Source organism: Gasterosteus aculeatus, chromosome 5, assembly GCF_964276395.1.
Source record: "Gasterosteus aculeatus chromosome 5, fGasAcu3.hap1.1, whole genome shotgun sequence".
Classification (NCBI taxonomy): domain Eukaryota; kingdom Metazoa; phylum Chordata; class Actinopteri; order Perciformes; family Gasterosteidae; genus Gasterosteus; species Gasterosteus aculeatus.
In genome coordinates this window covers 11,892,856-11,919,785 of record NC_135692.1, presented here as the reverse complement: position 1 = coordinate 11,919,785, position 26,930 = coordinate 11,892,856, and the positions used below count along the sequence as shown (strand labels likewise).

Below are 26,930 nucleotides of genomic sequence, written 5' to 3'. Positions count from 1 at the left end.
CACACCCAGTTTGTGTTTAATAAGCAAGATACTCTATGCAAGGCGGCTGGAGTGACACTGGAAATAGTTTTTTCATTTTTGCACAGCAGCAGATTTGGAAAATATTGATCTGCTAAGATAAAGTGGGCTCCACTCTCTCCTGTGCACCTTGCAGCAGCAAGATCAACCAACCTGCCTTTAGCTTAAGAAATTCATTCCATTTCCCCACAGGCACCTCGGCTCAGCGTTCCCTTGCAGACGCATTGTCAAAATCTCATCCTAAAACACAAAAGAAGATGCTGAGCGACTCTGTGGTGGCGATAGCCACCAAGTCGACCTCATTTCTCTCTGGTAACAGTTGAGAAAAGATTGAAGTCATCATACAGTTCGGCTCCAGTGCCTTTATTAGTAAAGTGCTCAGCCTAGAAGTACATTCTTGTTCACTAACATGCAATACTAAAAACAACCAAATGTCTGGCCTACCAATAGCATGAATGAAGTCATGGCAACAACATCATCATAGAAAAAAAGAACAATGTGAATCTCAAGTATACACGCAGAACTTCAAGTAACGCACACACACCTTTTTTTATGAACACAAAATAATTTGCAGAATAAAACATAGTTGTGGCACATTCTTTATCATGAATTCAGTGTTAGCAGAGGAAAGCGACTAGTGGTTTCTACTATAGTTTCGGCCGCCATAGTACATTCTACATGTTTTCCATGAAAGTAATCCAACTGGAAACGTAGGTCCTTCATAGTTTGTTGGCATCCACTAAATTTGTAAGTAAGATTTAAAAACTCCTATAAGCTGTGGTGCACCACCACCGTAAAAGCAGCTTTGAAACCGCGGCAACCTGAAAAGCTCGAAGCTCGCTTCATGGATCATTTGCAATGGATCTATATATAGAATCAGTCGGGACGTACGTAAACACATTGCACTAAACTGCCTACATGGAATAGTTTGACTCTTCCTTTGAAACCTGATCATTCCAGTGGGACGGTGACTCAAGCAACTGTTCACAGAATACAAAATTAGTGGTAATCTCTAAATGCATAGATGGATAAGATTGGGATGGACTTTAGCTACCTATATAGTGCAGTAGTCAGTGGGTCCTGCTTTTTTTTTTTTCCAGGACAGCAAAACAAAAAGCTCTGTTGCTCAAAAATCAGAGACAAGAGAATGAAGCAATTACACATATCTAAGACAAAAACTGGTTATCTGTCTCATCCTGACCGGCACCACACATCCCACCAGGACGACACACAACTCCACGCCTCACAGGTCTGATCCCACAATCTTTCGCTTTGAAGAGAGAGCCATCCCCTTGTAGAATTTCAGGCCGGCGGCTGTGAACACGGCTCCGCGCGCTGGGGGTCAGACGGTTCTACCAGATGTACCCTCCATCGTCCGCCTCGCCCTCCTCCTCTTCCTCCTCCTCCTCCTCCTCCTCTCCGGTGTCCTCTGCCTCCTTCTCCTCTTCGTCCTCCCATCCCACCCCGCTCCCCAAATCTCCAGAATATCCCGCCGCTTCATCTGGAAACGGATTGATACGTGGATTCATTTTTCACTAAGAGGCCGAGTGCGTAGCATTTTTCTTGATAAAATTTTCTTTGAACAAGTAAAAAAATACTAGTACTAGTAGTACTAATACTAGAGGTGTGTGTCTGTGTAAAAATAACAAATAAGGCATGTAAGTGCCCCTTAAGTTAAGAAAAATATTACGTTTGTTTATAAGAATAATACCTGACAAATTCTGAAGTTAAAATGTCGCTGCACCGGCAAATATTTATATATTTTAGAAACATAATTACATATTTTGAGAAGATACGACTTGAAGGAAAAAAGGAGATTCTGTGTCTAATCTTCTTACCGCAGTCAGGGTTGCCATGGATCCTGGTGCCCATCATCTCTCCTCCGTGCTGGTCGACGCACCAACACTCCCCTCGGCTCTGGTCGCACTGAACTTTCCTGAAGTAGCCGTCCTCATCGCAGCTGGGAATGTACACCCCTGCAAGCACGAGCACGCGCGCACACCCGTGCCTCCTTGTTAAATATTCACACCCAGTGCACCCGTCAGAATGGAGAGAGGCGTGACTTTTTGCCAGAGAATACCACCAAGGACAGGGAACGCCTCCCCATTTTGTTTTACACAAGCCGGCATATGCTGGCGACTTCATTCAGTGTGTTGTGTTCCGAAAGCACAAGCAGTATACAACGACACAATGCCAACTGGACTGAGCGTTGCCCTCTGACCCCCCTCTCCCTATGGGACCTACTCCGGTGTGTGCTTGCGATCTCTTAACAACAAGCCTCCTCCTCTTCCTCCGGGACTAATTGCCAAGGAGACAATGCAGTGGCACATGTTTTCTTTGTTCCTACGCAATCATCAATCTAATACAACCGTTCTATAGGACTTCTCAGTACTGTTATGACGGATTATGAAGTTACCAGGCTTCTTCTTGGCCGCCTCCTGCACCTGGATCCTCTCCAGCTCAGCGAGGCACGGCGGCTCTGTGAGGATCAATCAAGGAAAGTGATGACAGGCGATTCCTAAAACTGCCGTCCTCAAACTTTATTTCAATCAAAGCTCTTCAGAATTACACTGTTTGTGCCCGTATTGATTTGGAGCCTGATTGATCGCCAAGCGCTCAGGTAAAAGAACATATGGGTGTAGCCCGAGAGTGGCAGTGAAGATAGAAATAGAAACAAAGTAGAAAGATAAACTTTACGTTGAACCCCAGGTCAATAAACCTTTCCCAGCACACCATTTCTATGACGTTTGCGCGAGATAAATTCACAAAACATAATCAATAATTGTTCAAATAACAGTTTGTAATCAGTTTTCTACATGAATTCTAACATCCTGTTCCAAATCATTATCATAAAATCCTTCACTAAAGGATTTTTAAATACCACCCGCTTGTAATGAAAAATTGATTAGGAAGCCGATGTAATCACCGGCATGCAGGTTAAATGCCCGATCAATGGAGCAATTGGCATGCAAATTAGGTTAGTGCCAGAAAAATCCGATCAAACAGTGCAGATGTTGACAATGAGCAACGCTGAAATAGCATTTCAAGAGTAACATCCAATGTCGGACCTGATCATTTTCAATTTACAACACAAACTAGACATAAAATGTCAAGAACATGGCTTCCAAAGTAAGCTTTAATCAATAAATGCTTGTTGATGCACACCAGTGTTTTTTAGGATTAAGAGTGACATTTCTTGGGTAATCTGCTTTCATCTTTTACGCCTTGAAAAAGACAATTTAAGGCCTTTGTCAAAATAATCAAACTAGACCGTAAAATAATTTTTCAATATTCAAAGTGTTTAAAACCCAACATGTGGGGATATTATATGACCTTGTTAACGCTCTATGTAGATTACGTGCACCTGAAAATCTCCATACAACATCTGTAGTTTTGTATAGTATAAATTGGTAAAAGCTGATGAGACACTTGGAGCTTCTTTTCCAAATATTGGGATACAGTGCATTTAAAAAGCATTCAGAATCCCATCAGCATCCAGTCTTCTAACTGGTTTGTTTTTTCCTCTGATACGCATCGTCAACATTATACCGACTGCTGAAAACATTATAGAGACAGGTGTGTGCCTTTCCAAATCATGTTTAATACATCCAATGTACCGCCGGTACGCGACCAAAGAGCGGTTGATTGGAGTGACCAGTCTGCCGTATCAGAACACAGCGATGCTTTGTTATTGGGACTTTTAAGATAATCATCACCAACCTGGGGGAACACCCTGTTCTAGCATCATTCATAAACTTACCAGGTACCCAGAACAGCTGAAGCCAAAGATAAATGAGGGATCAGTGGCGGTTTTGTGCTGGGATGAGAGCTTAGTTTAGCAGGGGAGCAGATGGAGGAGTCTCTTTCTGCTCAGGGGAACCCTGGATCAGGTAAGGACATGGTGAAGGACTTTCTATTCCCCAGAGAGGGATTCTGGCAAACTGTCAGATGACTCAGATAAAACAGGCCCAGATTGATCTCAGCAGGAGAATGGGGGGTAGCGGGGGGGGTTCAGTTCTGGGAATAATGTCAGACATGAGTAAGCGGTGCTGGAAAAGAGAGAGGATGGAGAATCCGAGCAACTCAACGCAAAAGGTCAGAGAGAAGAAACAGACGACCAGAATGTGCAATTAAAGATGCTAATTAGAAACGAATGCCGTGATCCGTGAATTAAAGCCCGTTGGCTTTCAGGCTCGGTAAAACGTAACGTCTTTGGAAATATGCTAATTTATCTTCTTGCTGGAAGTCTGAGCCAGGAGTCGATCATCTTAGAATAAAGATTAAGTTTATAGGGTCATTTTTGGAACTTTGGAAAGATACACATGTCTTTTCCCCGTTTCACAGCAACCTTACCAAGACGGTTTGGCCACCCGGATGTGGTATAAAGTGACATCATCACAAGGCCTTTATTTCCCCTTAACATCTTTCCCCCATTTAGAGAACTAATCCCAAATAAACACACCGAGATCCCTTCACTCACTTTCTCTCCAAAAGCAGAGGCACCACTCGGCGGTCGAGACCTTCCCATCCTTGTAGCTATCACAGGAGTTGAAGAAGGGTCGGATGCAGACCTCGTACTTGTCCAGGTTGATAGCAGTCAGCTCGGCCTGGTCCAGATACAGGTCGCTGTTGGTGTCCAGCCTGGAGAACATCCAGCCGATGGAGTCCTTGCAGCTGGCTGCAAGGCTCTTGTCCAGCGCTGTCAGGAAGATGAAACCATTCGTTGCACTTCTGTTCTTTTGGCTGGACTAAAATTCTTTGATCAGACAATTGAGTCGGTTTTGTTTCTAACCTGAAGCGGTGTCACCTCTGAGCTTGCCAGAGTTATTCTGCTTGGCATTTACATGAAGCAGTTGGAACCAGTCTCTCAGACGGTCCCCCAGGTCGGCCAGGTCCTGGCCGGTGCAGCTCTCTGAGGGAGCAAAAGAAAAAGGAATCGTCCAAATCCATGGCAGACTGCTGCTTGTTGCTTGTGCTGATGAAACAGCGAACGGATTCTAAGGCTTTTAAATCTTTCGCGGTTCATGCTGTCGTACTGTTGTATACAATCTGCCAATCAAAGAAAACATTATTTCCCAATCAACTCTGAGGCCTTGAAATTGCCTTGAGGCCTTGAAGTTTTCCAATAGGAATCCATCTTCAATTTCAGGCTAAGCACGGGATAAAAAAAACAGAGTCACATTTCCTCCCTTTTGATTCATCAATTTGCAGCATTTTCACGAGCTTGGACAATCAATAGTGTTTGGCTGGCATACGCTATACATAATGAATCACTGCAGGTTTTAAAGAGCCCTTTAACCATATGAGGGGTATTTGGCAGAAATAACAGTAATCTCTATTGATCCTGCAACACTAGGTTGATTGGTTGCCCCCCTACTGACCGCATGCTGCATGTTCTCTCTATGTTTTCAAAACCCTCGACTCCTAACATCCCAAAACTGAGACGGATGGAAGAAGGTGGAGAAAAAAGGGGCACTTGCCACGTTTCGTGTCAGTATTTGAGAGGCTCACGGAGGCCGTGGCGCACGGGCAGAATCCAGCGCACGCGGCGCTCAGCTCTTTGCTCGCGAGGCAGGCCTGCTGCTCCAGCTTACACTGAGAGGAGAGAGAGACGGTTCAAACATTCATGGGAGGGAGGGAGATGCTCATTCAGAGGAGACACTGCACACTGCAAACGGCAGCAGAGAACGAGCTGATTTGGTTTTTAACGCTGAGATAGAATTTAGTGATGAAAAAGCGTAATGAGAATCCAAGTTTAAGGCAGAGAGCGTCTGTTACCTGGGAGGCGTAGTTGTGTCCATCGGAGCCACACACAGGTGAGGAGGAGGAGACAACGGGACAAGGCTTGCAGCCGCTTTCACGAGCCTCCGGCTGCCCCGACTGTTTCACTCTGATCATTAAAAGGAAAAAAATGGGGAAAAGGGGATTCAAACGTCAGCTGGCCACGTCAGATGGCGTTCGAACGCACTGTTTTGTGGAATCCCACTAGCGTGCTTCTCCTCTGATTGACTTTGTGTTACGGGTTCTAGCGTTAATGGTGCGGTTGCGTCGGTGCTTATCAGCCATTATTCAACGCCGTCGCGCTCATCTGTGCCGTCACTCTGTAGATGAAGCACTTTATTGAAAAAGATAATCGCCCGTGGCAGCAGATAGACTTTGAAGGTGCCAATAATTCACTTCACGTTTGTCTTCCGTCGGCAACTCATTTGTTTTCCAGTCCAAGTGGAATGGGCGATGGGCTAAGTGCTTTTTATTTACAGAAAGGTAAAGGCCGCTGTGAGGGAAGATTACATTATATTAAATGACCACAATGTTGAGTAATTATTTCTTTGAGTCAGCCACACAATAAGTCGGGTAAGAGATGGAAGAACACGGTTGCTTGGTGACGGATAATAAGATTGACGTTATGTGCTCAGTTTCTTTTTGTGTTTGTTTTGCACGTCAAAGTAGACCGATCAACAAAATACATCATGACATGCGTCTTCCGCTGAGAGCAACGAAGATCAGATCATGTCAAATAGGAGATAACCTATTGTCCAAACCATAAGGCTCATATGAATGTTTGAACCCCTCAGCTGCTTGTATTTACAGTCTGTATAATATGACATGAGCACAATAAGCCTTGTTGTTCACGACGGAGAAGCGGAGAAGCGTTTTTCCACTTTCGTCTGATTTGATGAAGTCTTCATTTTAGTCCACCTTAAAAATGTGCCAATTCTCAAACTGATGATCCGTGGAGTTTTAAGTCATTGAACTTAACGATAGTGGTTCCTTATTAATTAAAACGAGCCGTGGGAATTTATTATACGTCAGGCGTTAGATTAGATCATGATGAGTCATGTATTGAGCATGAATCATTCATGAAGTGTGCACCTTTGACATCAGGTGTTATCCATTAAGTTAGCAGCTCCTCCCTGTGTTGCAGCGTGACCTATGATTTCAACTCTGCTCACGCTTAAGGATGAATAATGGCCATAAAGATCAGAATTTTATAAGCAACTCAGTTTGAAGTTGAGTCGCTACTGAAATATTCATAATGATAAATAATGCATTATTTCAAAACCGCCTATGCGAATTAAGGTGAAAACCTTTCCTTCTGACTTCAGGAGTCAACTAACCTCTGCTCCATTTTCTTGCGATTGACACACATGGCCCTCTGGTAGCCCTGAGCGACGCACACCTTGTGCCGGCTGCACTTCACGTTCTGGCACGGGTCCTTGGTGGTGTCCACGGCTGCAAGCGCAAAAACAACAACACGGCAAATCACCAGAGGTGTCAATCAAAGCTGAGGTGTTCTGCATAAATTCTCTATTTCTGTCGCCTCCTGGAGAAGAAAAAACAGCTTCCGGCTGTTGTTTTGTTTGCCTTGACAAGGAGCATGTGTTCACCGGATGGAAAGCAACAACAAAAAAACAGCCATTTTAAGCGCATTCACAGCTTATAACACAAGCTCCCATCCTATCTTTTCAACACGGCCGTGTGCAATAAACATCGTGAAATGTGAAAAGTATTCTAGCGGCGTGCACAAATGAGGCCATTGATTTTATGGTCGGCGCTGCCGTCATTAGTAAGGTAGCCTGTCGTCACCGGCGCTGCCTGCACTCTCCGGCGGCTGTGTCTGATTGCCCCAAAGAGCCCGACAGCCATGATTGAGCATCTCTTTCTCTCCACTTGTCACATCTCACTTCCCGCATGTCAACTTATCTCTTTCTTTCTCTTTCTCTCTCTCTCTCACAAACACACAAAGTCCATCTTTGTCTCCCTTCCCTTCTTCATACCCCCACCCCCCCCCCCCCCCCCCCGGCTTTTCTCCATCTGCGGAGAGATAAACCCTTCGATATCAACTTCTCCTTCACCGAGGGGCCCGAGATGGAAATAGAACCGTGTCCTCCACCCCCCCCCCCCCCCCTCCCCCGGCCTCCGGTCAACGCCATCCCCGGCCTGCACGTCCACACCGGCACAGGCCATATTCCGCCTCACAAGGGAGGCCTCGGGACAAAAAAAACAACACGCCCGGATTGGATTTAAGAGTGAGTGGCAAGAGGCGATCGGCGAGAGAAATTTAAGCTGTGAAATCCTGAGTCAGCTCCGAGCAGCTGCTTTGCAGTCGCTACGTCGCACCAACAGACGAGGTGGCTGCCAGACAGATTCCTGCAGATCCTCAGACTAGGTGAATCTTTAACGCTGCAACGGGGAAGTGCGAGGGAACAGTGGGGGAGATACAGGTCGGGGTCCTGGTGCCTGTGGCGTTGTTGTGTATGAATGAGCTGGTGACTGGAGCGTGAAGAGCAACTCACAAATTCCGTTTTTAGGATGGAAGGGTGTCTGAGCTTCATGCAGACAAACCTTATTTGGGACTTTAGCAACACAACAACAATTGCCTTGGAAATGTGATTAGTGCAACCTACACATGCGCGATGATACACAAACCGTGTCTGCTGTAACAATATCCCGACATGTCCGCTATTTCTATTTATCTGTCATAAAGAGCTCCCAAAAATCCATACAAACTGTCACCGTACATCCCAGTTTGACATCACTCCTGTTTTCCTCACGCTTTCCTTTTGGCTTCCTGGCTCTTTCTATTAGTAGTTTCTGTCAGAATACAAGACTTAACATCCCATTTAGTTAAAAACGGTTTCAGTCATGGCCAATGAGCTTTGATGGGAGCAAGGAACCATGTTAGTGGTGCAAGTTTTACCACTTTCTTCTGTACCTGCAGACCGCCGGCACAGAACCCAGACTGCGCAGTGAGCCGTGCACTGCACAGTCTGAGTATATGAGGGAGAATAAAGTAAAACTAGAAAGCACTTAAGGGTGCACACACCTGTACAAAGGCTCTACAATCCTCTTTATGGGTTAGTTTGATAATAGAAAACGTGCATCAAGTTCTGGATACAAATTACTCATTCAGTGAGACATATTTCCAAAAATACCACGGCTTTGAAGCAGTATCAATGTTGATTTAATTAACAGGGCAAATGGAGGCCCTGTTTCTTTGGAGAGAAAATATCCCTCTGGATGGTGTTGGTGCTGCTGTACATTAAATGAAAATGTGAATAAAATGAACATTTGGTTTCAACGCAGATTAAACAAAGACATATAAACTACTTTTTTCTTAGTTAATATTTAGTGAGGACCTAAATCATAGAAGGGCCGCACAGTGGGAGTTTACAGTGAGTCCTTAGAGCATTTTCATAAAAAACAGCTGAAAACACTGAATTTCCAGCGAAAACATTGCCTTTAAAACGCATCTACTAATCACTTTACTGTATGTTCCCATGGAAACACAGCTCGGTGTGTTCAGTATAGTTTCAGACGGTGATGTCTCATTGCTCTCTTATTCAAGCTCCGAACAACAGCTTAAGACCGAACACATCCCTCACAAAGTCCTACGTAGACTGAAAGAGGAAATCCAAGCACAATAATTCATTTGCATTAAAACTGAGGTGTGTTTTCCACCTCGCCTGCTCGGTTTACATCACGCTGCATTCACAATTCAATGCAGGGCCGCGACATGCGAGGGACGTTGTGGGTAAAGAGATGCCGAATGTCAATCTGCATTCTTATTATCACGCTGCAATCAAAAATATCTTCCATCTTCTCATCCATCACCAAAAGGCTTTCAAAAATGTGTTTTACATTCACATTGCCAGTAAGTACTTAAAGGTTCCGGCAAAAAAGGAAAAGAAGATCCGCTGTCAAGAAATAGAAAAAGAAACCAAAAAGGTTTAATGCTAATGAATATAAAGAGCATGAGAGACAGGCTTTTTAAAAAAAAATGGTCGCTGTGTTAAAACAACTTTCAGCTTTTATTTAACTCAAGTGGAGCTATGCAATTATTCACTCACAATTAAAAAGGACTATTCATTCGGAATTATCTCTGAATAATTTCCCAAAGTGGTATAAAAATAAGCATATTCACAGTGAGAATAATTGTCTCTGTCTAGGCTTTAGTGACGTTCAATCGGTTGGCTAAAATACACGCTTCTTAAATACTCTGCAGAGCCGAGCTGACGTCTCAATCGGCTCACTGAAGAACCAGAGGAGCCCGCGGCCTCCTGTTAGCTCTTTTGTTCCCAGCTTCTGCTGTTCCTGCCGTTAAATGAACAACAGAGAGGAACTTGATCAATTAACTGTGGGGAATCAGCGACCGGGTGGAAATCTCCCACACTGTACTCGCAGCTTGTTCTCCCTATTGTAAGAACAGATGCGGGAGCTGCTGCTGCTTCTCACAACCGTCACAAACTATTCAATGTCGTTCACGAGAGGCAGCGTGGGGTGTGGCGCAACAACCCACCTCCCACACTCGTGCACGCCGCTGAGCCCGAGAGGCGGCTTGATTGGCTAAAAACGAGTGTGAATAGTCTCTCTATCGTCTTGGCTGTGAAATGAGAGCAAAATACTTTTGTTTGCACGTGACAAGCGTAAGCCGCTGTTGAGTTGCACAGCCGCAAGTCAAATGATTTATTTATAGCTTCAGGTGAATTAATTATGTAGCCGTAGTTGACGGTTTTTGCATTTAGATGAATGTGTAGATGCTAAATGTTTTTCTCTGGTGTTCAAGGTGATACATTGAATGCTTTTACATGCTAGTAAACAATTGCTTTTTTTAGACATGCAAAAAAAAATGATGTAGCACCATTAGATTTTGTGTACAAGCCTCGCTCGTCCTTCGTAAATATTCAGCAGCTATTCCTGTACGTCCACTGCTTGGTGCCAGACAGATGGCATGCGGTGAGTTTAAAGAGCTTTCCTGTGGAAACGGTACAAATGGGAGCAAGTATTCAAGATATCCAATGTTAAGGTTTGAATATTGATCCTCTCAAGACCTCAGTCAAACCTCCATATAATTTAAATGTCCCCTGGTGGAGGTTAAATGATCTGTGCAAGCTTCCTACATCCACTCAATTTTCATTTGAGTTGAATTTATAGAAAACCATTTTACTGAAATAACTGTGTTCGCCATTTTCACGCAGTCTCTGTCCTCCCCCAGGATTTCTTTCCAGAGCAGAAACCCTATGGAGGTAAATGCAACCTGGTGGGAGTTTGGAGTTGAGCCCTCAGCAACAAAGGCAATTATAGGAGGCTTTTCAGACTAATGGATCCGACTGAAGACTGAGACTCTCCTTTCCTGCAGCAGAACCGTGTTCTCCTCCTGCGAAAGCTCCGTCACATTCTGAGCAGCGCTCCTCACGCGCTGGATGACCTTACACTGCTGCAATTAAAGAAAAGGCATCCCTTCTGTAATGTGCGCCCATTGTGTAAAGCAAATGTATGAAGGTGGACCTCTGCAATGATTACAGGATGCTGGTAAAATACAGCTGTTTCTATTCTTCTTTGAAGTGGAACTGCCCATTCAAGTGAATCCATTTAAATATTAAAAGTCTGGCATATAGCACAGCGTACACTCAGGCACTCAGTCAAAAACCCATTAAACTTTAAATTGAACCACACAGCCAGCCTCATGTGTCCACAGGAAAAAGAATTCTAATCAGAGAAAATAAGACTTACTTTCATCAGAGCCAATGTTCTGTTCCATGTTTTTGATGTAGTCGTCCTGGAAGGAAAATGGATTTGCATTAATGGATTTAATATTAAATGTGAGGCAACACACTCAGAAATCAGAAAACCTAAAATGAGAAATGTAATTTCATAATGAGCAAAACCAAGGTTTAATTCAATTAAGGTAATTTCTGTGAAAAGTGTTTGCTTGATTGATTCATCGTAATTTAAATGTTCAAATAAATAATACAAACTAGAAACATATGTGTAACCAAGGGCTGAACCGCTCAAGAAATATCATATTATGTCATTCATCACCATCGCTGTCTAGGTTTTTCACTTTTGTTGATGACTCTTCACTTATACTTTCCAATACAACTTTAAGTGGTGAATGGAAAATAGTCGGCCAGAATAATTGCATACATAACTACTTAGTTTAGCTTATTTGTATCCACTTTAGATTCATGTTGCAGTTCTACCATTTCCTTTAATTCTGCCGTGTCCTTTATTTTTTTATCTGCTGTTTTTTTTTTAATTCACTCAATTGGTTTTTGTTTTAGTTATTAGTTATAAGTAAAATACTGTCAAATGTTTAAAGGTAATAGTTTGATTTTTTGGAAAATCTGCTTATTCACCTTCCTGTCTCGAGTTAGAAGAGAACATGATTACACACAATGCTGGAACCAGCAGCCAATTAGCTTAGCTTAGCACAAAGACTGGAAGCAGAGGGAAACAGCTAGCCCGGCTCCGTCCTTTTAAACTTTGTTTAAGGAACACATTCAAGAGAGTTAGATGTGCAGGTATGTTGTTTGTTTGAACAGAGCCGGGCTTGTAGTTTTCTTTTTTTGGTATTGATCGTTTCACAAAATTCTCAGTAAGCATATTTACCAAAAAGTCAAATGGGCCAAAGGGTTGTATTAGAGTTAATCTGATTTTCGTTGTACATTTCTAAAAGTAAGTAAACTCCAGAATACAAGAAACATCTAATAAAAAAGACCTTGACTCTCTTTGCTCTGGCGCTGCCGCTGTGGGAATATTTGAAAACTAACTTTGTATTTTTTGTTTTTTTAGATTTGTGTCCCTGGTGGGGTTGTGCTGGAACGATGATAAAAATGTAGCTTCCCCATGCAGCTCATTTCTCTGTGTGTGTGTGTCGGGACAGAGAGGATAAACCATAAAGCGGTTACTACACGAGGCCCAGAAAGGACCCAGAGGATCAGGCCTGTTCACTTCGGCTCGGTCTTATCCCGCTCAGGAGACACAAAAACTCTCAAGTCAAGCTGAAGCCGACAGCGTTTTATGTACCGTACACAAGGCGGGCCGTTAAAGGGAGGGTTACGTTTTAACTTAAGTGAACTTGTTTAAATGTCAATATATTCGGAAGCAGCAGTTGGAATTATGCTCTTGTGATATTTTGTTAAGCTCTTTTAAAAAGGCAGGTGACGTCTACAATGCAGCCAAAAAGAGCCACTTTAAAAGAAGGGAACAAAAGAGACACTAACCTCGACTTCCTGTAGAAATGACAAGCAGCAGTCGGGGAGAAAGAAAGAGAGAGTCATTGTTTAGTGGAAAAACAAAACACTCAAAAGTTCTCAATTTGCTTCCGTTCAGCATGGAAACAGTGGGTTGCTTTATTGCGGTTAAATCTGTCAGCCCTCAAAGCACACTGATTACATGCCTCCGTCTCGCCCCTCTCGGGGGGGACAACGTCAGACATTCACAGGATTATGAGAGACTATTACGCCGGGATGCTCCGCTGCCACTTCCCCCAGCTGGCAGGGCCCCCCCCCCGACCGCTAAGGGCCCCGTTCTGTGGCAGCAGCCCGCGTGCCGGCTTGGAAGTGGCGGATGAGCCGCGACGTAACCGCTTTGCATTTGCTTTTGGACAAATACAGGCACGTTGAGGGGAATCGTCAAAGTCAGGCAGGCAGATGCGATTCAGAAGGTTTTATTCATGGTTGCAGCAGACGCATATAAAGCGCACACTTACTAAGCACACCGTCGACAACGTGGGCAGATAAAGCTCCTTGTAAAGTATAACCTTGAGTCGACTGGGAAGTGACTGCTTTCCTTTCATTCCGTTTTCGCCGTCTTGGCTTCGATCCAAGGGCATCGCACATCAATACACACCGCAGCCTCTGCCTGTGTGTCTCATCGTTCAGTGCTGCGGTGTGTTTTGATGTGAAAAATAGCACTGCACGGTTTATTTCGGCAGCTCAACCCAGTAAATAAACCTAATTTTTACAAACACAAACACACACACACGCACGAACGCACGCACGCACACCAGTCTACTTAATATATCACTATGAACAATTTACAGGCCGCACAAGGACAAGCCAAAAAGCCAGCGGAAGGTTTTAAAAGGCTGACGGAATAATTTATCACGGAGCTGCAGCAGGACTATAGATTTCCACTCAGAGACGGTTTTCTTAGGGGAAGGTATTTTCTCTGTAGCAGGGAAAAGGTCCAGGTGCCAGATAACAGGAAGCAATGTGGCTGTTTTATCTTTTAAATCGAGGAACAAAAAGAAATATGTCATTTGTTCTACTCGAAGAGTTTTCTCATACGAGGATTTTTCTTTTGTGTATTTGTGCATATCAGTACACAATACATGTTTTATAAATTAAAGTATTAGCAAGATAAATCAATGTGGAAGAATGAAAGCTGTGCAGTTAGTGCAAAATAAACAGAGACAATATAATTGCTCCTTTAATTGGCCACAGAATCAGCTTCTGAAAATACTGGGGGTAAGAAATATAGCATTATGAAATCCCAGAAAAAAGCGGCCTCCCTGGTCGTGAAAGATGCAACTGTAGCACGTCGGGCATCAGATGTAACCATCGCTTGATTCGTATTTGGCACCGCTTCTGCAATTACCCAGCTCGCAGTGCTGCTGGGGGCCGGCAGGGAGTCCTGCAGCGCGTCCTAAAGGCCCGGGCGCTTATCAGCAGCGACGTGACGGCAAGGACACCCGGCTGAGACGGCGTTTAGTCCTTCGCCAAGGTTGTTCGCTAATGCAGCCCCGCTGAATCCCAGCCCGGCCGCTGCTGAAGTTATCCAGTCAAGACGGAGGGAGATCGGGGGAGTGTAGGACTACGGTATTCATGGTGACACAGGCGGGCGGAGGCGACGGGGGGGGGGGGGGAGTAATGGCGCTTGAACATCCAGATGCTCCTGCTGCTCCTCCTGGACCACGCGGCGGCATCAGGCCGACAGCGCTTGGCGGCGGGGGCCTGCGTGGGCGCCTCCGAGGTGACGTCCAACTCGCCTCGAATGCGCCCCACGCCTGCCGAGGTGGGACAGAAATATTGCAGATGACCCTGAACCCCCGGCCGACCCCAACGTCAGCCGCTGCACCACACGTGCACGCACACTCATCCTGAGCACCGGCGGCCAAATCGCAGCCCTGCACGCCAGCAGCGACCTGCACGCCAGCAGCGAGGGGGAGCTCATGTTAAAAACAAAAGAAAACAAAAAGTTGGGGCCCCCCAGACAAGCAAGAAGGCAATCGCACAAACTCAATTTTTAAGGTCAGTCGTGTTACACATTAATCCACCGCTCCAACTTCTACTGCATCATCGTCTGTGTCAACACAGGGATCATGTAATACGGGCACAGTTTGTAGACGGAGCTGGGTATAGGCCGTGTATCACATAACTTCCAACGTATGCACAGTTAAGTTAAACATTTAAATGGGTAAAATCACTGATGGAAGCTTCCACAATCTGGAAAATCGAAGGAGCACAAAACGTGAGGTTGCTGTGAGGAAATCCCTCCAGACTGAAAAGAAAGGAAATGTTTTTTATTTTTACATTATCTTCTCTAAAATAAATCATCTTAAAAAAGATGTTTTGATATTGTGAACCACGTTTCTTTTAACGGTAGAATAACTGATCCTTAATTGAAAGGAGCATTATACTCAAACCTTTTTCTTTTCCTTTGTTTTCACAGGTTCATCACACACACCTCTCTAACGGGGCAGATGTCCTTAAAATAAGCCATAGCTAACAATTAAAACAATAGGTTAATGAAAACATATGAGTGATTGTCTTAAAGTTACTGTAGGGACGCTTTAACTAGCCTCAAGTTGCTACTGATGCCTCATATGACCCACATAAGTAAAACAGATGATCCAGGAGAATATATATAGGCCCCGATTTAGTCCGGCCATGTGTGTCCCACTTTCGACCAACATGGTTATGAAATTCTTCATCAAGTTTGTGAGATGTATGAACGCAAACCACGTATCAATTTCAAAATAAAGATAGTATACATTTCCAAAGACACAAAACCAAACGAGCACTGTCCGACGCTCTGTGTGCTGAGAGCCGCCAGAGCGCGACCTCACTTCGGCTTGACGGAGTGAAAGAAATGTCACAGGGAAAAATGTGCACCTCCTCGCCCCGCTGCAATGATCCGTCACGTGCATGCGCCCCCACTAGCACATCTATGCGTCCCTGCAATGGGACAGGACCTCAGTTCACTCTGGGGTCCTGGAGGACACGGACACTCACAAACCAAATTATATCTTTCAACTGACACTCACACGCCTCTCGCTGCTTTACAGAACGTGCTGGAAATGGAGGAAACTTTTGAACTCAAACCACGGTGGATTTTAGGGGTATTTTACAACGATCACCACCTCTATAGCTGTGGATAATCTCTCCTCTGATCAACATCATATTTCCCAATCTAAATCAGTGATTACATTTCTTCTTCTAATTCTTATCAATGGATCTGTATCCAAACATTGTCCTCCAACAAATAGGTTGTCTCGACCCAATGCACAGACATTTCATGTCTTAGATCATAAGTTCTGCTTAAAGTAAGATAGAATCGCTCTCTCTCGGGGCGATAATGACTCATCCTTCACTATATCCCTCAGTCATATCCTTAGGAGAATATTTGCAGACATTAAGCAGCAGGATATGACTTAGAGATTAAATGAAGATCTGGACATTTTGCAGTTCCACCAGTTGACATTCATCTGGCTCTGCCAGCGACTGGATGAGCACCGGCTGATGGACGGACCGGTGATCCGGTACATTGTCAGTAATGAACGGAGCCCTGCGAGAGGCTCAAGCCGATCGCTCCGGCCGGACGTCGTGTCATCCCATCAGCTCCCTGAGGTGAGTCTCTCCTCTCTGACTGACAGGACATTGTCAGCCCATCTGGCCACTGATGAACGTGGCCGAATTAGCCCACGTCTGCCTGCCTGCCACAAATCGCTGCTAAAGGGCACGCGGGGCGGAGGCTGTGGTGAAAATCGACATTTCACCCTCTGTGTCTCTGTAGTTACCAAGGAGCAGCGGGAGTTCACGTCGCTCCCGATTCAGCTCGCCGGGGCCAGAGATGTGGAGACAGAGACGTTGAGACAATGTCCCTCCCCCCGTCGTCGTCTTTGAAAGGGACAGAGAAACGGGAGAGACACTAATGGCACAGATTGAACCACTTAGGAAGGCATTAGTGTTTCCAAAATGATGCTGTGTCGTTCCGGCACAAACCCGCTCGCTTTCGGAGTGGGAAAACATTTCCACTCGAACATAAGGCCGAAATCTCGCAAAAAGCAGCTGCGGGAAACATATTTTCACATCCCCTTGGATTCCACTCGCCAACTCGAGCTTCCCACATCTGCAGCTCCTCAGTCTACTGTCATTGAACCGTGACAGGACTGAGATTTTCTGCACCACATTGAATCTGACAGACACTGACATGATGAATGATCGTATTACAGACAGTTCAAGGTGATTACATACCGCATACGTGACAAAAACAAGAAACCCACACTGTTTACCAAACCCAAAATAATAAACCCACAGAAAAAGAAAAAAAAATGAGGGTGTTATGGGATTAAGTCGCAGCCCGGCAACACAGAGCTGGATCAAATTGATCATCTGGGGGGGAGTGCTCGGGGGGCCTGCGAGCAAAGGACACATGTTTTGCGTTTCACAAGGTAAGACGCTTGCCTGCAATGCAGCACACGGAACGGAGCACGTTCTGCAGCAGTCACGTCGCTCTGCCCGAGCCAAGAGGCCGACTGTCAAAGCGCGCATCCGTCTCAAACGTTTGCACTGCGCGCCGAGATGCAGAAATAATCGGCCCGACTGGGGGAGTTTGGGCTCCGGCTTTAGAGCGCAGATGATCTGAGTAACTGGCCAATGACGCCGTAACTGTCTTTCTGCAACACAAAACAAAGTGTCTGAAGACATAAAAGAGGCTTTTTCTTCTGAGCAGCCGCCCTCGGCTAACAGAACCACATTCTCAAGAAGTTGCATCACAGAAATAAAACCTTTTCCATTGGCGGGAGCCCGTGAGCTGGGGTCTCTGGATGGCTGATAAAGTGACACATCAAAGCAGCCTCGGTAGTTGAACGGAGGCTTCGCAGGGCTCCGAGACATGCAGTAATTGGAGGGGAGAAAAGGGACGGCGCGGATGCAGGAGAATGGATTCAGTTGAACCACACCCCCCCCCGCCCCCCCCCCACCGCCGAGCCGAAGCCCGGAGAGGATGAGACTCTGCAGCATCTTATCGCCCCCCCCTTCCTCCATTTGCAAAACAAAGAAGCAGAACGAGAGGAGGCAGGCCTTCAGGTTGAGCTGCACGGAGATGCCCCGGGGAGCTCTCGGCATATGCAGTCTTTACTGTGCTGAGCCATGCTGTTTTTTGCATAGCAGGACAAAAAAAACCAATAAGGATTCTGGTGCGCTTTTTGCACTTTGTAGTAGCCTAGCTGGACTCACACAACAAGTGATCAGCATAAATAAATAAAAGAATGACCTAAATCAATATTGAATATAGTTGAGGCTAAGAAAATTCCACTGGCAAAGATTCTTAGCAAACAGACTTTGGTTCCCAGAGTACTGGCTCAAAGTACTGTGTTTTCACATTGTTTTATTGATTTGACTGTCATTGTATATGCTTATGTATGTTAGAGCTAAGAGTTATTTTTTCTCATTTATAACTTGACATAAAAGGTCATAAAAATATAAAATATAAAAGATTTGGCCTGCACGTCTCCAAAACCACAAAATGTGTCTTTATGCTGTGTTCCATCTTCACGAACTGCAGTAACAGTAAAATATATATGTACCACTTACACCTCCGCAGAAAACGTACAAGTGCCACCTTTATTATGAAAAGGATTATTCAAATAGGTTGACCTTATAGTTGCTCTCTGTCATTATTAGTTTGGAGGCAGAGAGCCAAAGAAATTAAATGAGTATGTAAATATTGGGAGACAAACCAACATGTTGTTGGTTTCGGTCTTTTCTTGTTTTTGGTTGACGCCAAGCCAGTGCAAAAAAGGATGCCTTCAATAATAATAATAATAATTTCACAGCCACCTATCTGCGCCTCTGATTACTATTCTTTTTGCCGTTTCCAAAATGTTCACAGCCACGCCTGCTGTTTTAACGAATAAGACTCCAAAGCCGAGGTCATTCCCGCTCACAGCACTTTTTCACTTTTACAACCGTCAGACATGTGAGTTTAGAGACCGGCAGCTTGGTCGAGAAAAGATAATGATGATAACCATCCCAGTTAAAATACCGCAGGGAGCCGCATGAGACGGCTCACTGGGGTAGCTAAGTTAAATACTGCATACTAGCTGGCTGATTACATTAAATTCTCCCCGTCTGTCACGCACAATGAGAACAAATTTGGGTTGTTGTGGCTGCCGGTAATGCTAATCTCTCGCAGCGGCAGCGGGACATTACATTCGAACATGGGAGCCGCGTTGAGATGGCACCTTATGGCTTTAGGAAGGTCTAGATCACACACAAATGAGATTCGCTCGGGTTCTTTCAGCTGAGAAAAAAGATAATAGCGCGTTAACTCGGCGGCCCGTCCCGGAATATACGATTAGCTTGATTAAGGTCATTCCAACAAGACTTTGTAGTGCGTGTCCATTAATCTGCCAACTCTCCCACACACACACACACACAACAAATAGATCCAACACATTCCACACGTACTAAATACAGCTCAAACGCCGACAGCATGCAGTCCCTTTCCCAGCATGTCCTTGACACCTCCTCATTGGTCCGTCAGTTAATAAGGGAGAGGAAGGCTCAGCTCCCCCCCGGCTCCTTCGCGTGCAGCTCTGGGACACTCGGGCCAAAGACGAACTAGCGCGTGTCTCGTTTAGACGTTGGAATCAAACCTACAGAAGACAGGAGAAGGGACTCATTCTCCCCCGGGCAAGAGCGTGTCCTCGCTGCCCGGCCTGATTGTACAGTACTTGTGCCGCTCGTTTGGAAGTGAGGGATTTGTGGCCGAGAGCAAATAATCTATCAATGCCAGGTTGAACCTGAGCACCTGGCGTTATTACACCTATTGTTAGTGAACATAAGCCGCATTCGCTCTGACCGCGTCTTTAGTGCGGCTCATGTATCCTCATGGTTGAAATGCATTTATTGAGTCGCTTTGGATAAAAGCGTCAGCTAAATGACATATAATGTAATGTGATCAGTGTGATTTTCACGGGGCAGATGAATTTCCTAGTGATAATAAACACAGGTTTCTTATCATGATCAATCTATCAAAATCCTTGAGTCTGTCAGGATGTATTATAGTATTATATAAAGCATGTAATGTACATTTTTACTTGAGCCTCAGTCAAGTACATTGCTTCAAATCTTATTAAAAATTTAAAAAGTAATCTAAATGACTGTAGACTATCTCTTCCAAAACCTAAAATGTTCAGACAGGAACCTGTTTTAAACATATGATCATCACATTTTGCATCATGTTTTTGGGCCAGCGGTGTTTTCCTCTATTTGCTTCTCAGCTACAGGCCAGCAGCGTGAAGGTAGGGATGGACATGTTGGTCTCCACTGAAATATCTCAACTTTTTTTGATGGATTGCCATGGAATTCGGTGCAAGCATTCACTGTACCCAGTCGATCAATGCTGCAGACTTGATGATTACCCCCGATGCTTATCGACTCATTGCAAGCGATGATATAGCTCTGCTCGCTTGCTAAAAAGCTGGCTCACTGATTGATTGTTGGGTGTGCCACCATTACAGCCCTGAATGAAGACAGATACGGCAGCAGACTGGCAGCATTTATCGCTCTGCCTGCAGAAAGGTAAAGAGGACCTCCACCAGCACAGACACAAGTCTCAGGCAGATGCCACTATAAATAATGCATGAACAATAGAGCCAGAAGAGGAACCTTCCAGCAGCTAATTATTCAGCCCGACATTTTCAGCAACTCACAGAGAAGCGGCTGGATATGACGGAATCCAGGCCGCTCGGTGCATCTCGGTTCCAGGCCCAAACACAATGCTGTCCTATCACAGCGAGTGTACAGCTTCATCGCACTCAACCCCAGACAGAAGGGTGGGGATATTGTGTACCCGGACAAGCCGGAAGGTGCTTATGAAAAAGCCTCCCTGCAGTTCGAGGTAGCTGCCGAGCTTGTCCCAGGGTTTCTTTTTTGTTTTTTCCTGCAAAGCATAAACTGCTTTACGGAGCTTTTTCACAAGATCAACGATACGAAACAGCCTCTCCGCTCAATTAGGAATCTTTTTTTTTTTTTACAGTCACATACTTCCTTCCTCTTGTTTTTTTTTTTTCTTCAAATTTTTCATATGCGGAATTATACTGGCCGTTAGCGAGGAAGCATAAATCCTTTGAGAAGCCAATAAATGTCTGAGGTTGATGACGAGAGCACAAAAACCCCCACAGCTGTTGGCGTGTCTTAGAGCTCCGTGAGGGAGCTCAGTGTCGCCGAGGATGCAACTGAATGGCGTTCGGCAGAAAAAAACAGAATGAACTCGGAGCTCCCACAGAGGAGCTTTGTTGATGTGGAATCAGTGGCCGAGCCGCTCCTCCCCATCTCAGACACAGCAGCAGGGATTTAAAACGACTCAATGAGCCATAGCTGGATGAAGCGTTAGGTTGCTTATTAGCGCTCAATTAGCTACTGCTACATGCTTGCTGACCTTGCCAACTGACCTTGCCAACTATTTCATAGATTGTTACAGTACAAGACATTTGTGTCCCGCAAGAATTGGAGTAACTTGACAAATCCCTTAACTTTTTCTTCCGGCACATCTAGTTATTCTATGCTTGTAGATCGAGACATATAGACGCTTTTGGTCCAATTTAAGGAACCACTCATTGTTATATAATTGGATTTATCAAATTAAACAGTGAGTAGACAATTAGGCCAATTATGATGTACCCGGTGCTGACCTCGAGCCATTTACCTGAGAAAGTTGTGGCAATTTCCCCTCATTAAAAAATGAAGCAGGCAGCAGAGCAGGTGCAAACCTTAAAACGTCCTCTGTGGATGTCTTTATGTCTGCACGGCTCCTTAATGAGTCCCTTCTTTGCATCGCTCAGAGAGGTGGTTGATTTTGGCCGCGAATGAACAGCCAAGTATTGTTCGCGCCGAGCAGATCCACCCCGACGCACCAGAATGCAAAGTGGAACTCGTGTTGAGATAGAAAAAAAAAAAATATATATATATATATATATAAGAAGCAGTCAAAGAAGCGATTTAACTGATCAGCTGATTCGGGAGAGATGCAATCAGCTAATTATAGCCAAGCTTAATTCGTGGACATTTGCAACCTGTCGGCCTCTTTTGCGTAGGTGAATTCTGGGCAAACATAAAAGCGGGGGCTTCTACGCAGGGGGAGATCTGATGTGTTGACATTCGCAGGCAGCCATGATTACGGCCTCCTACATTGATGCCTGTCATAATGAGGCTCCAGAACAGCCTGCAACCTGCTGTTGATTATCCCGACACCTCCTGTCTCTGCAGCTGTTTTTTTTTTTTTTCCTCTCATTATGGCTCGCCTATTCATACATGTACGGTGGTCCAATCAGAACACCGGTGAGCTCGATCCAACTGACACCGCTGCTTGTGTAATGCACACGTGGGGATTTTTTTTTTTTTTTTTTTTGAGATGCACTTTCAATATGCTCGCTGTTGTCACACCAACCGTTTTGCCAAGACAGCTAGTAAACAAATAAAATCATTTGCATTTCAGATGGTGTGTCTCACTCGCGCCGTGCAGCACAGAATCGACGCACCGAGCAGAGAGGGAAAAATCAAGTCTCCTCTCGTCTAAGGATCAACATTTCACAAGCCGGTTGGTTTCCACCTGTGTCTTGATTGGGTTGGTGGAATTCAAACGTTAACTGTACATTTTAATTTGGTGGTTTTTATTCATCGCGTGAACCTCTGTGGCGCACTAGATGGCGCTCTGAGGCCCACGGGTCGAGAACTGAATATTTCATTACCTTTTGAGTTCTGGACTACGTTCTACTACACACATGTGACTAAACACACACACACACACACACACACACAGAGTAGATCCCCAAAAAGTATCCACCCACATACTGAGACTGAAATGGTTGAATGGTTTCACAAGTTTACATCACAGCAGAATCATTCCACTTAAATGAAATTGATTAAACAGATTGGCTTTTCGCTTTGACATTTACCAAACTCTCTCTAATGATCGCTTGAAAAAATAACTAATTAATCTTCTGGGAAGTCAAAAAACAAGAAAAAGTCAGAGAGGTGAATATTTTAATTAAACACGAGTGATGAATGAATAACTGATTAGATGAAGTCCTGAAAGATACAGGTCATGCTGTGGGCCCCTGCAATCGCAACCAATTACTCCATCACTAGCAGCATTGTGTCACCAAGATGCACCAATCAATACCTTTTTGAGGGGATTGTGAATGACATGAGGTGAAGGTTTCCACCGACATCGAACATGTGTTGAATCCAGATGCAAATGAATTCAAAGCACGGCAACCAGTTTTGAATAAAACCTTTCAGGAGAGCGTAGCGCGTATGCCCCAAATATTCAACAAAAAGCCCCACTGGAAGGCCCGATCCCTCCCAGTCCGTCCCCTGACACACCAATCCAATTAGACAGGTGAGGGAAAACCAGCCAAGCCAGTATGCAAATGTGCATGGCAGCAAAAATATGCCATTCCATAACAAATTTACCCCCCGCGAAGCATTCGGGACTCTCGGGGGTCCGAGGGAAGAGGGGCCGATGCCTGCACGTCACAGAGCGCGGTCAAAGGTAATGCATGAGCCGCCTGGCTGACATTGATAAGAATATCCGCCTGAGTCGAAATTTCTCAGCAACGAGATCAAACGGTCCGTTGTCAAGGTAGAGGCTTGGATCTAAGGACGGTTGCTAACCAACTCCTCCTCCGACATCCTTATCCCCTCCACCCCCCCCCCCTTCCCCGTGTGTTCTGTCTTTTGGTACCAGGGAGGTTATCCCACGCCCGATCCAATAACCTGATGACCCCCCCCAGCCAAGCTCACAGCCCGCCCATCTCACACGTACCCTATCGCCTGCTGAATGAGTGGCAATGCGAGGTATTACACTATAAAAATGGGGCAGGTCATTTAAACCCGTGGGGGTCAACTAAATGGAATTGAGTTATGGCGAAATGCAATATGTATTCCTCGATTGTGACCTGATAGGGATAATGTACATTTGTCTGTTTACCAGCAAACATTTGGCTAGAGATGCACCAATCCAAACACACAGCATCAGCATCTATACCGACCTAAATAAACTTATCACCTTAGAAATTAAAATTAGAAACGTAAATTTTGTGGGGAAAATTGAGGTATCGGAAACCTGAACTTATTTGATCCACAGGGTAAATCTGTTTAAATGATCAGTTGAAACACCGACATTTATAAGGTATATGAATGGTACAACGTTGCACGCGAGCTGATATGAAATAATTCCATCCATTTTCCTTCCATCCAACCTTCGATGGTTCGAGATAAGATCACCGTAACTCAGTCAATGTGAAGAAAATCAATAACCTTTTACAGCCAAGAACGAACTCTGAACAACAAACAGATTCCTGTGAGATTGGAATGTTTGTTCCTTTATTCTTTGTGATTATAGGAATTACACACCGGGTGTATAGCTTATATTTTGTGTGGCCGATGTTGATCAGTGAATAAAGACACTGTTCTGAGGAGCTTGGAGAGACTCGTGACAGATTTCCTCTGAGTTGCGTGTGATTCACTCTCTCATAATAAGGTCTAAAGATAAAAGCGTCGATTCTACAGTAAAAACACGTGATATATGAAATGACATATGATGATGAATGAAGGCACAAGAGGATGAAATGATCAATCATTCCAGACTCTCTCTCTCTCTCTCTCTCTCTCTCCAGTGACACCTCCATCTTTTATAAGTTATCTCAGCACAACAAACCGCTTAGTATTGCGCGCGTGAGAGCGCTCCAGAGAGTCAGCTGTGCGCAAAAAATAAATAAACAAATCACCTGAGCGAACCTCTCCACGCGCATCACGAGCCGGAGACACGATCGCAAACACCTTTGCGAATCCCCCCCCCCCCCCCCCCCCCCCGAGAGGCGCCACTCACGTCTCTGAAGCGATTCCAGTGTTTCGTCTTCCGCCCGTACTGGGAGATGGTCGAGAGCCATTGCTCGTCCTCCATGAAATTCTCGGCTTTCGCCGCCGCCTCTTTCCCACTTTTCACGTCCACCTGGAGCGAGAAGCCCACCAGCAGGCACAGGCTCGCGACGGTCCCCGAGACCACCATGACGCTCGGGCAGCTTTGGCGCGGGGTGGATGTCCTGATGTCCTGATGTCCTGCTGCTGCTGACCGCTGTCCTCTGTCCTCTGTCCTCTGACCGCGGATCCGCGCACACGACTGCTGCTGCTTCCACGGACTGAATAGAGACGAGAGAGCGAAAGAGGAGAGGAGGAGAGGAGAGGAGGAGGAGAGGAGGGGAGGAGGGTCCCGCACCAATCATTTATCCCCCCCACACACACTCACACACAATGAATCATACAAATAGAACCGATGGTTTTTATTTTTTATTTATTGTATATTGAAAAGGCGGTTTGGGAGCCAATAAATCAATCAAACAACATAAAAGAAATGTTTGATGTCTGCTGGATGAGCAGTGGGGACCAAACAGGAGTCTGTGGATTGCTGAGGGGTCACCGAAGGACTCCCAAGTGACCTCAAGGCAAATTACGCCCAATTTAGCTTAAAATGAGTGTGATTTGGCTCTTTTATTTTTATTGGCAGTGCAGTAATTTTTATTGGCAGTGCAGAAAGAGATTGTTTTAGAAGGACTCCGGTCAGTCGAAACTTCATTAAGGAGCTATCTTTTAATTATTTTAGCTTGTTAAACAGCTCATCCTAATACAATGTTAAAATGTAAATTTAACATTCTTCTTGAATTTCCTTTTAAAGCAGCTTGTTCCAGGAGCAAACTTGAGCGGCAGCATCCCAGCTACGCAAAGTGAAATAATAAAATCCAATGTTAATGTCACCATTTTTATTCAATATTTTCATTGAGATTTTGATGCATTTTAAAGTCCAGATACAAAAGGAAGAACCACAGTTTTTTTTAATGAGAAACTATAACAGGACCGACAGTCCAAAACCTTGTTCCTACCATCTTACCACCATCATCATGGTGTCATGCAAAGGAGCGTTGAGGCTCATGCTTTCTATTTCCCGTCATCTTGAACAATGGCCGTCTGCAAGGCCCTTTAAAACGAGGGTGGATCTGTTCAGAAGAAGGTTTCCAATAAGGCCGATTAAAGCTGCTGCTGATGCTAATTCTTCTTCAAGAAGGGTTTCGCCACACCGGCACATCATTTTTTCAGCCTACCCACGTTATTCCTCTCTGTGACCTCGCTCCCTTTATTCTCCATTTCATCCTCCATGAAGATAAACGTGATCCAGCACTGCGCTCACATTCTTTTAAGCGTAAGGTCACCGACGTTGGCCGAGGCCCAGCATATAGCCAGAGGCCGCATCCTGTGATGCTGACGAGCCGGCCCGTCCGACTCCGACACTGGCATCAAACCAGTGGGATGTGGCAGATGCTGGCCTTCCTGACTGTGCACAGCTTCAGAATCGGGAAACGAGGGCAGCAGAAGAAACGTCCCCCAGCGTCGGCCAGCTGTGCACGTCAACCGTGCGAGGTGCTGGACATCGAGAGGTTCGCCGCCAGCCGCGTCATGACCAGGATGGATGTGATGCAGACTGATGGTCACGCAGCTGGGCATGTTTTCTGCTTTGCAACATTCAGGGTTTTTAAAGAAAGGGTTCGGGGGCCGCGATGTCAACGGGAAGCTTCATAGGGTTTATTAGGTAACGGCACAAAGCAAAGGAGTTTCTAGCATGTTTGTTGTGCTTCGCTGATCACATTCAGTTCACATTATGATCAATATCTACCAGATTAATCACTCTTAGCTGTGATGTGGACCCTACTTATCGCTTTAAACGGAGCAATACGAACCATGGATCCGTCTAGGCTCCCGATGTTAATCATCTGTTTACTATCATCTATCATATCACTATTTCATACATTACCATTCGTGCCGTTCAATGTTGTAGTGAGA

General features: G+C 45.0%; 1 protein-coding gene across 1 annotated transcript; it reads right to left on the bottom strand.

Moving 5' to 3' along the window:
- Positions 1-360: 360 nt before the first annotated feature.
- Positions 361-25,250, bottom strand: LOC120819316 (testican-2). Its single transcript, XM_040176586.2, has 11 exons — positions 24,928-25,250; positions 13,026-13,034; positions 11,533-11,578; positions 7,137-7,251; positions 5,797-5,908; positions 5,499-5,613; positions 4,811-4,930; positions 4,499-4,717; positions 2,435-2,497; positions 1,857-1,994; positions 361-1,519 (listed from the first exon to the last, which is right to left on the bottom strand). Exons 1-11 carry the CDS (start codon positions 25,105-25,107, stop codon positions 1,371-1,373), a joined length of 1,266 nt encoding a protein of 421 aa, XP_040032520.2. The 5' UTR covers positions 25,108-25,250; the 3' UTR covers positions 361-1,370.
- Positions 25,251-26,930: the final 1,680 nt, after the last annotated feature.

Excerpts from the sequence above, each read along its gene's own strand:
- LOC120819316 (XM_040176586.2), bottom strand. The coding sequence starts at position 25,107 with ATGGTGGTCTCGGGGACCGTCGCGAGCCTGTGCCTGCTGGTGGGCTTC. Across the intron at positions 4,718-4,810 it reads CAGAGGTGACACCGCTTCAG|CGCTGGACAAGAGCCTTGCA; the intron begins GTTAGAAACAAA and ends TCTTCCTGACAG. Across the intron at positions 2,498-4,498 it reads CCTCTGCTTTTGGAGAGAAA|AGCCGCCGTGCCTCGCTGAG; the intron begins GTGAGTGAAGGG and ends TGATCCTCACAG.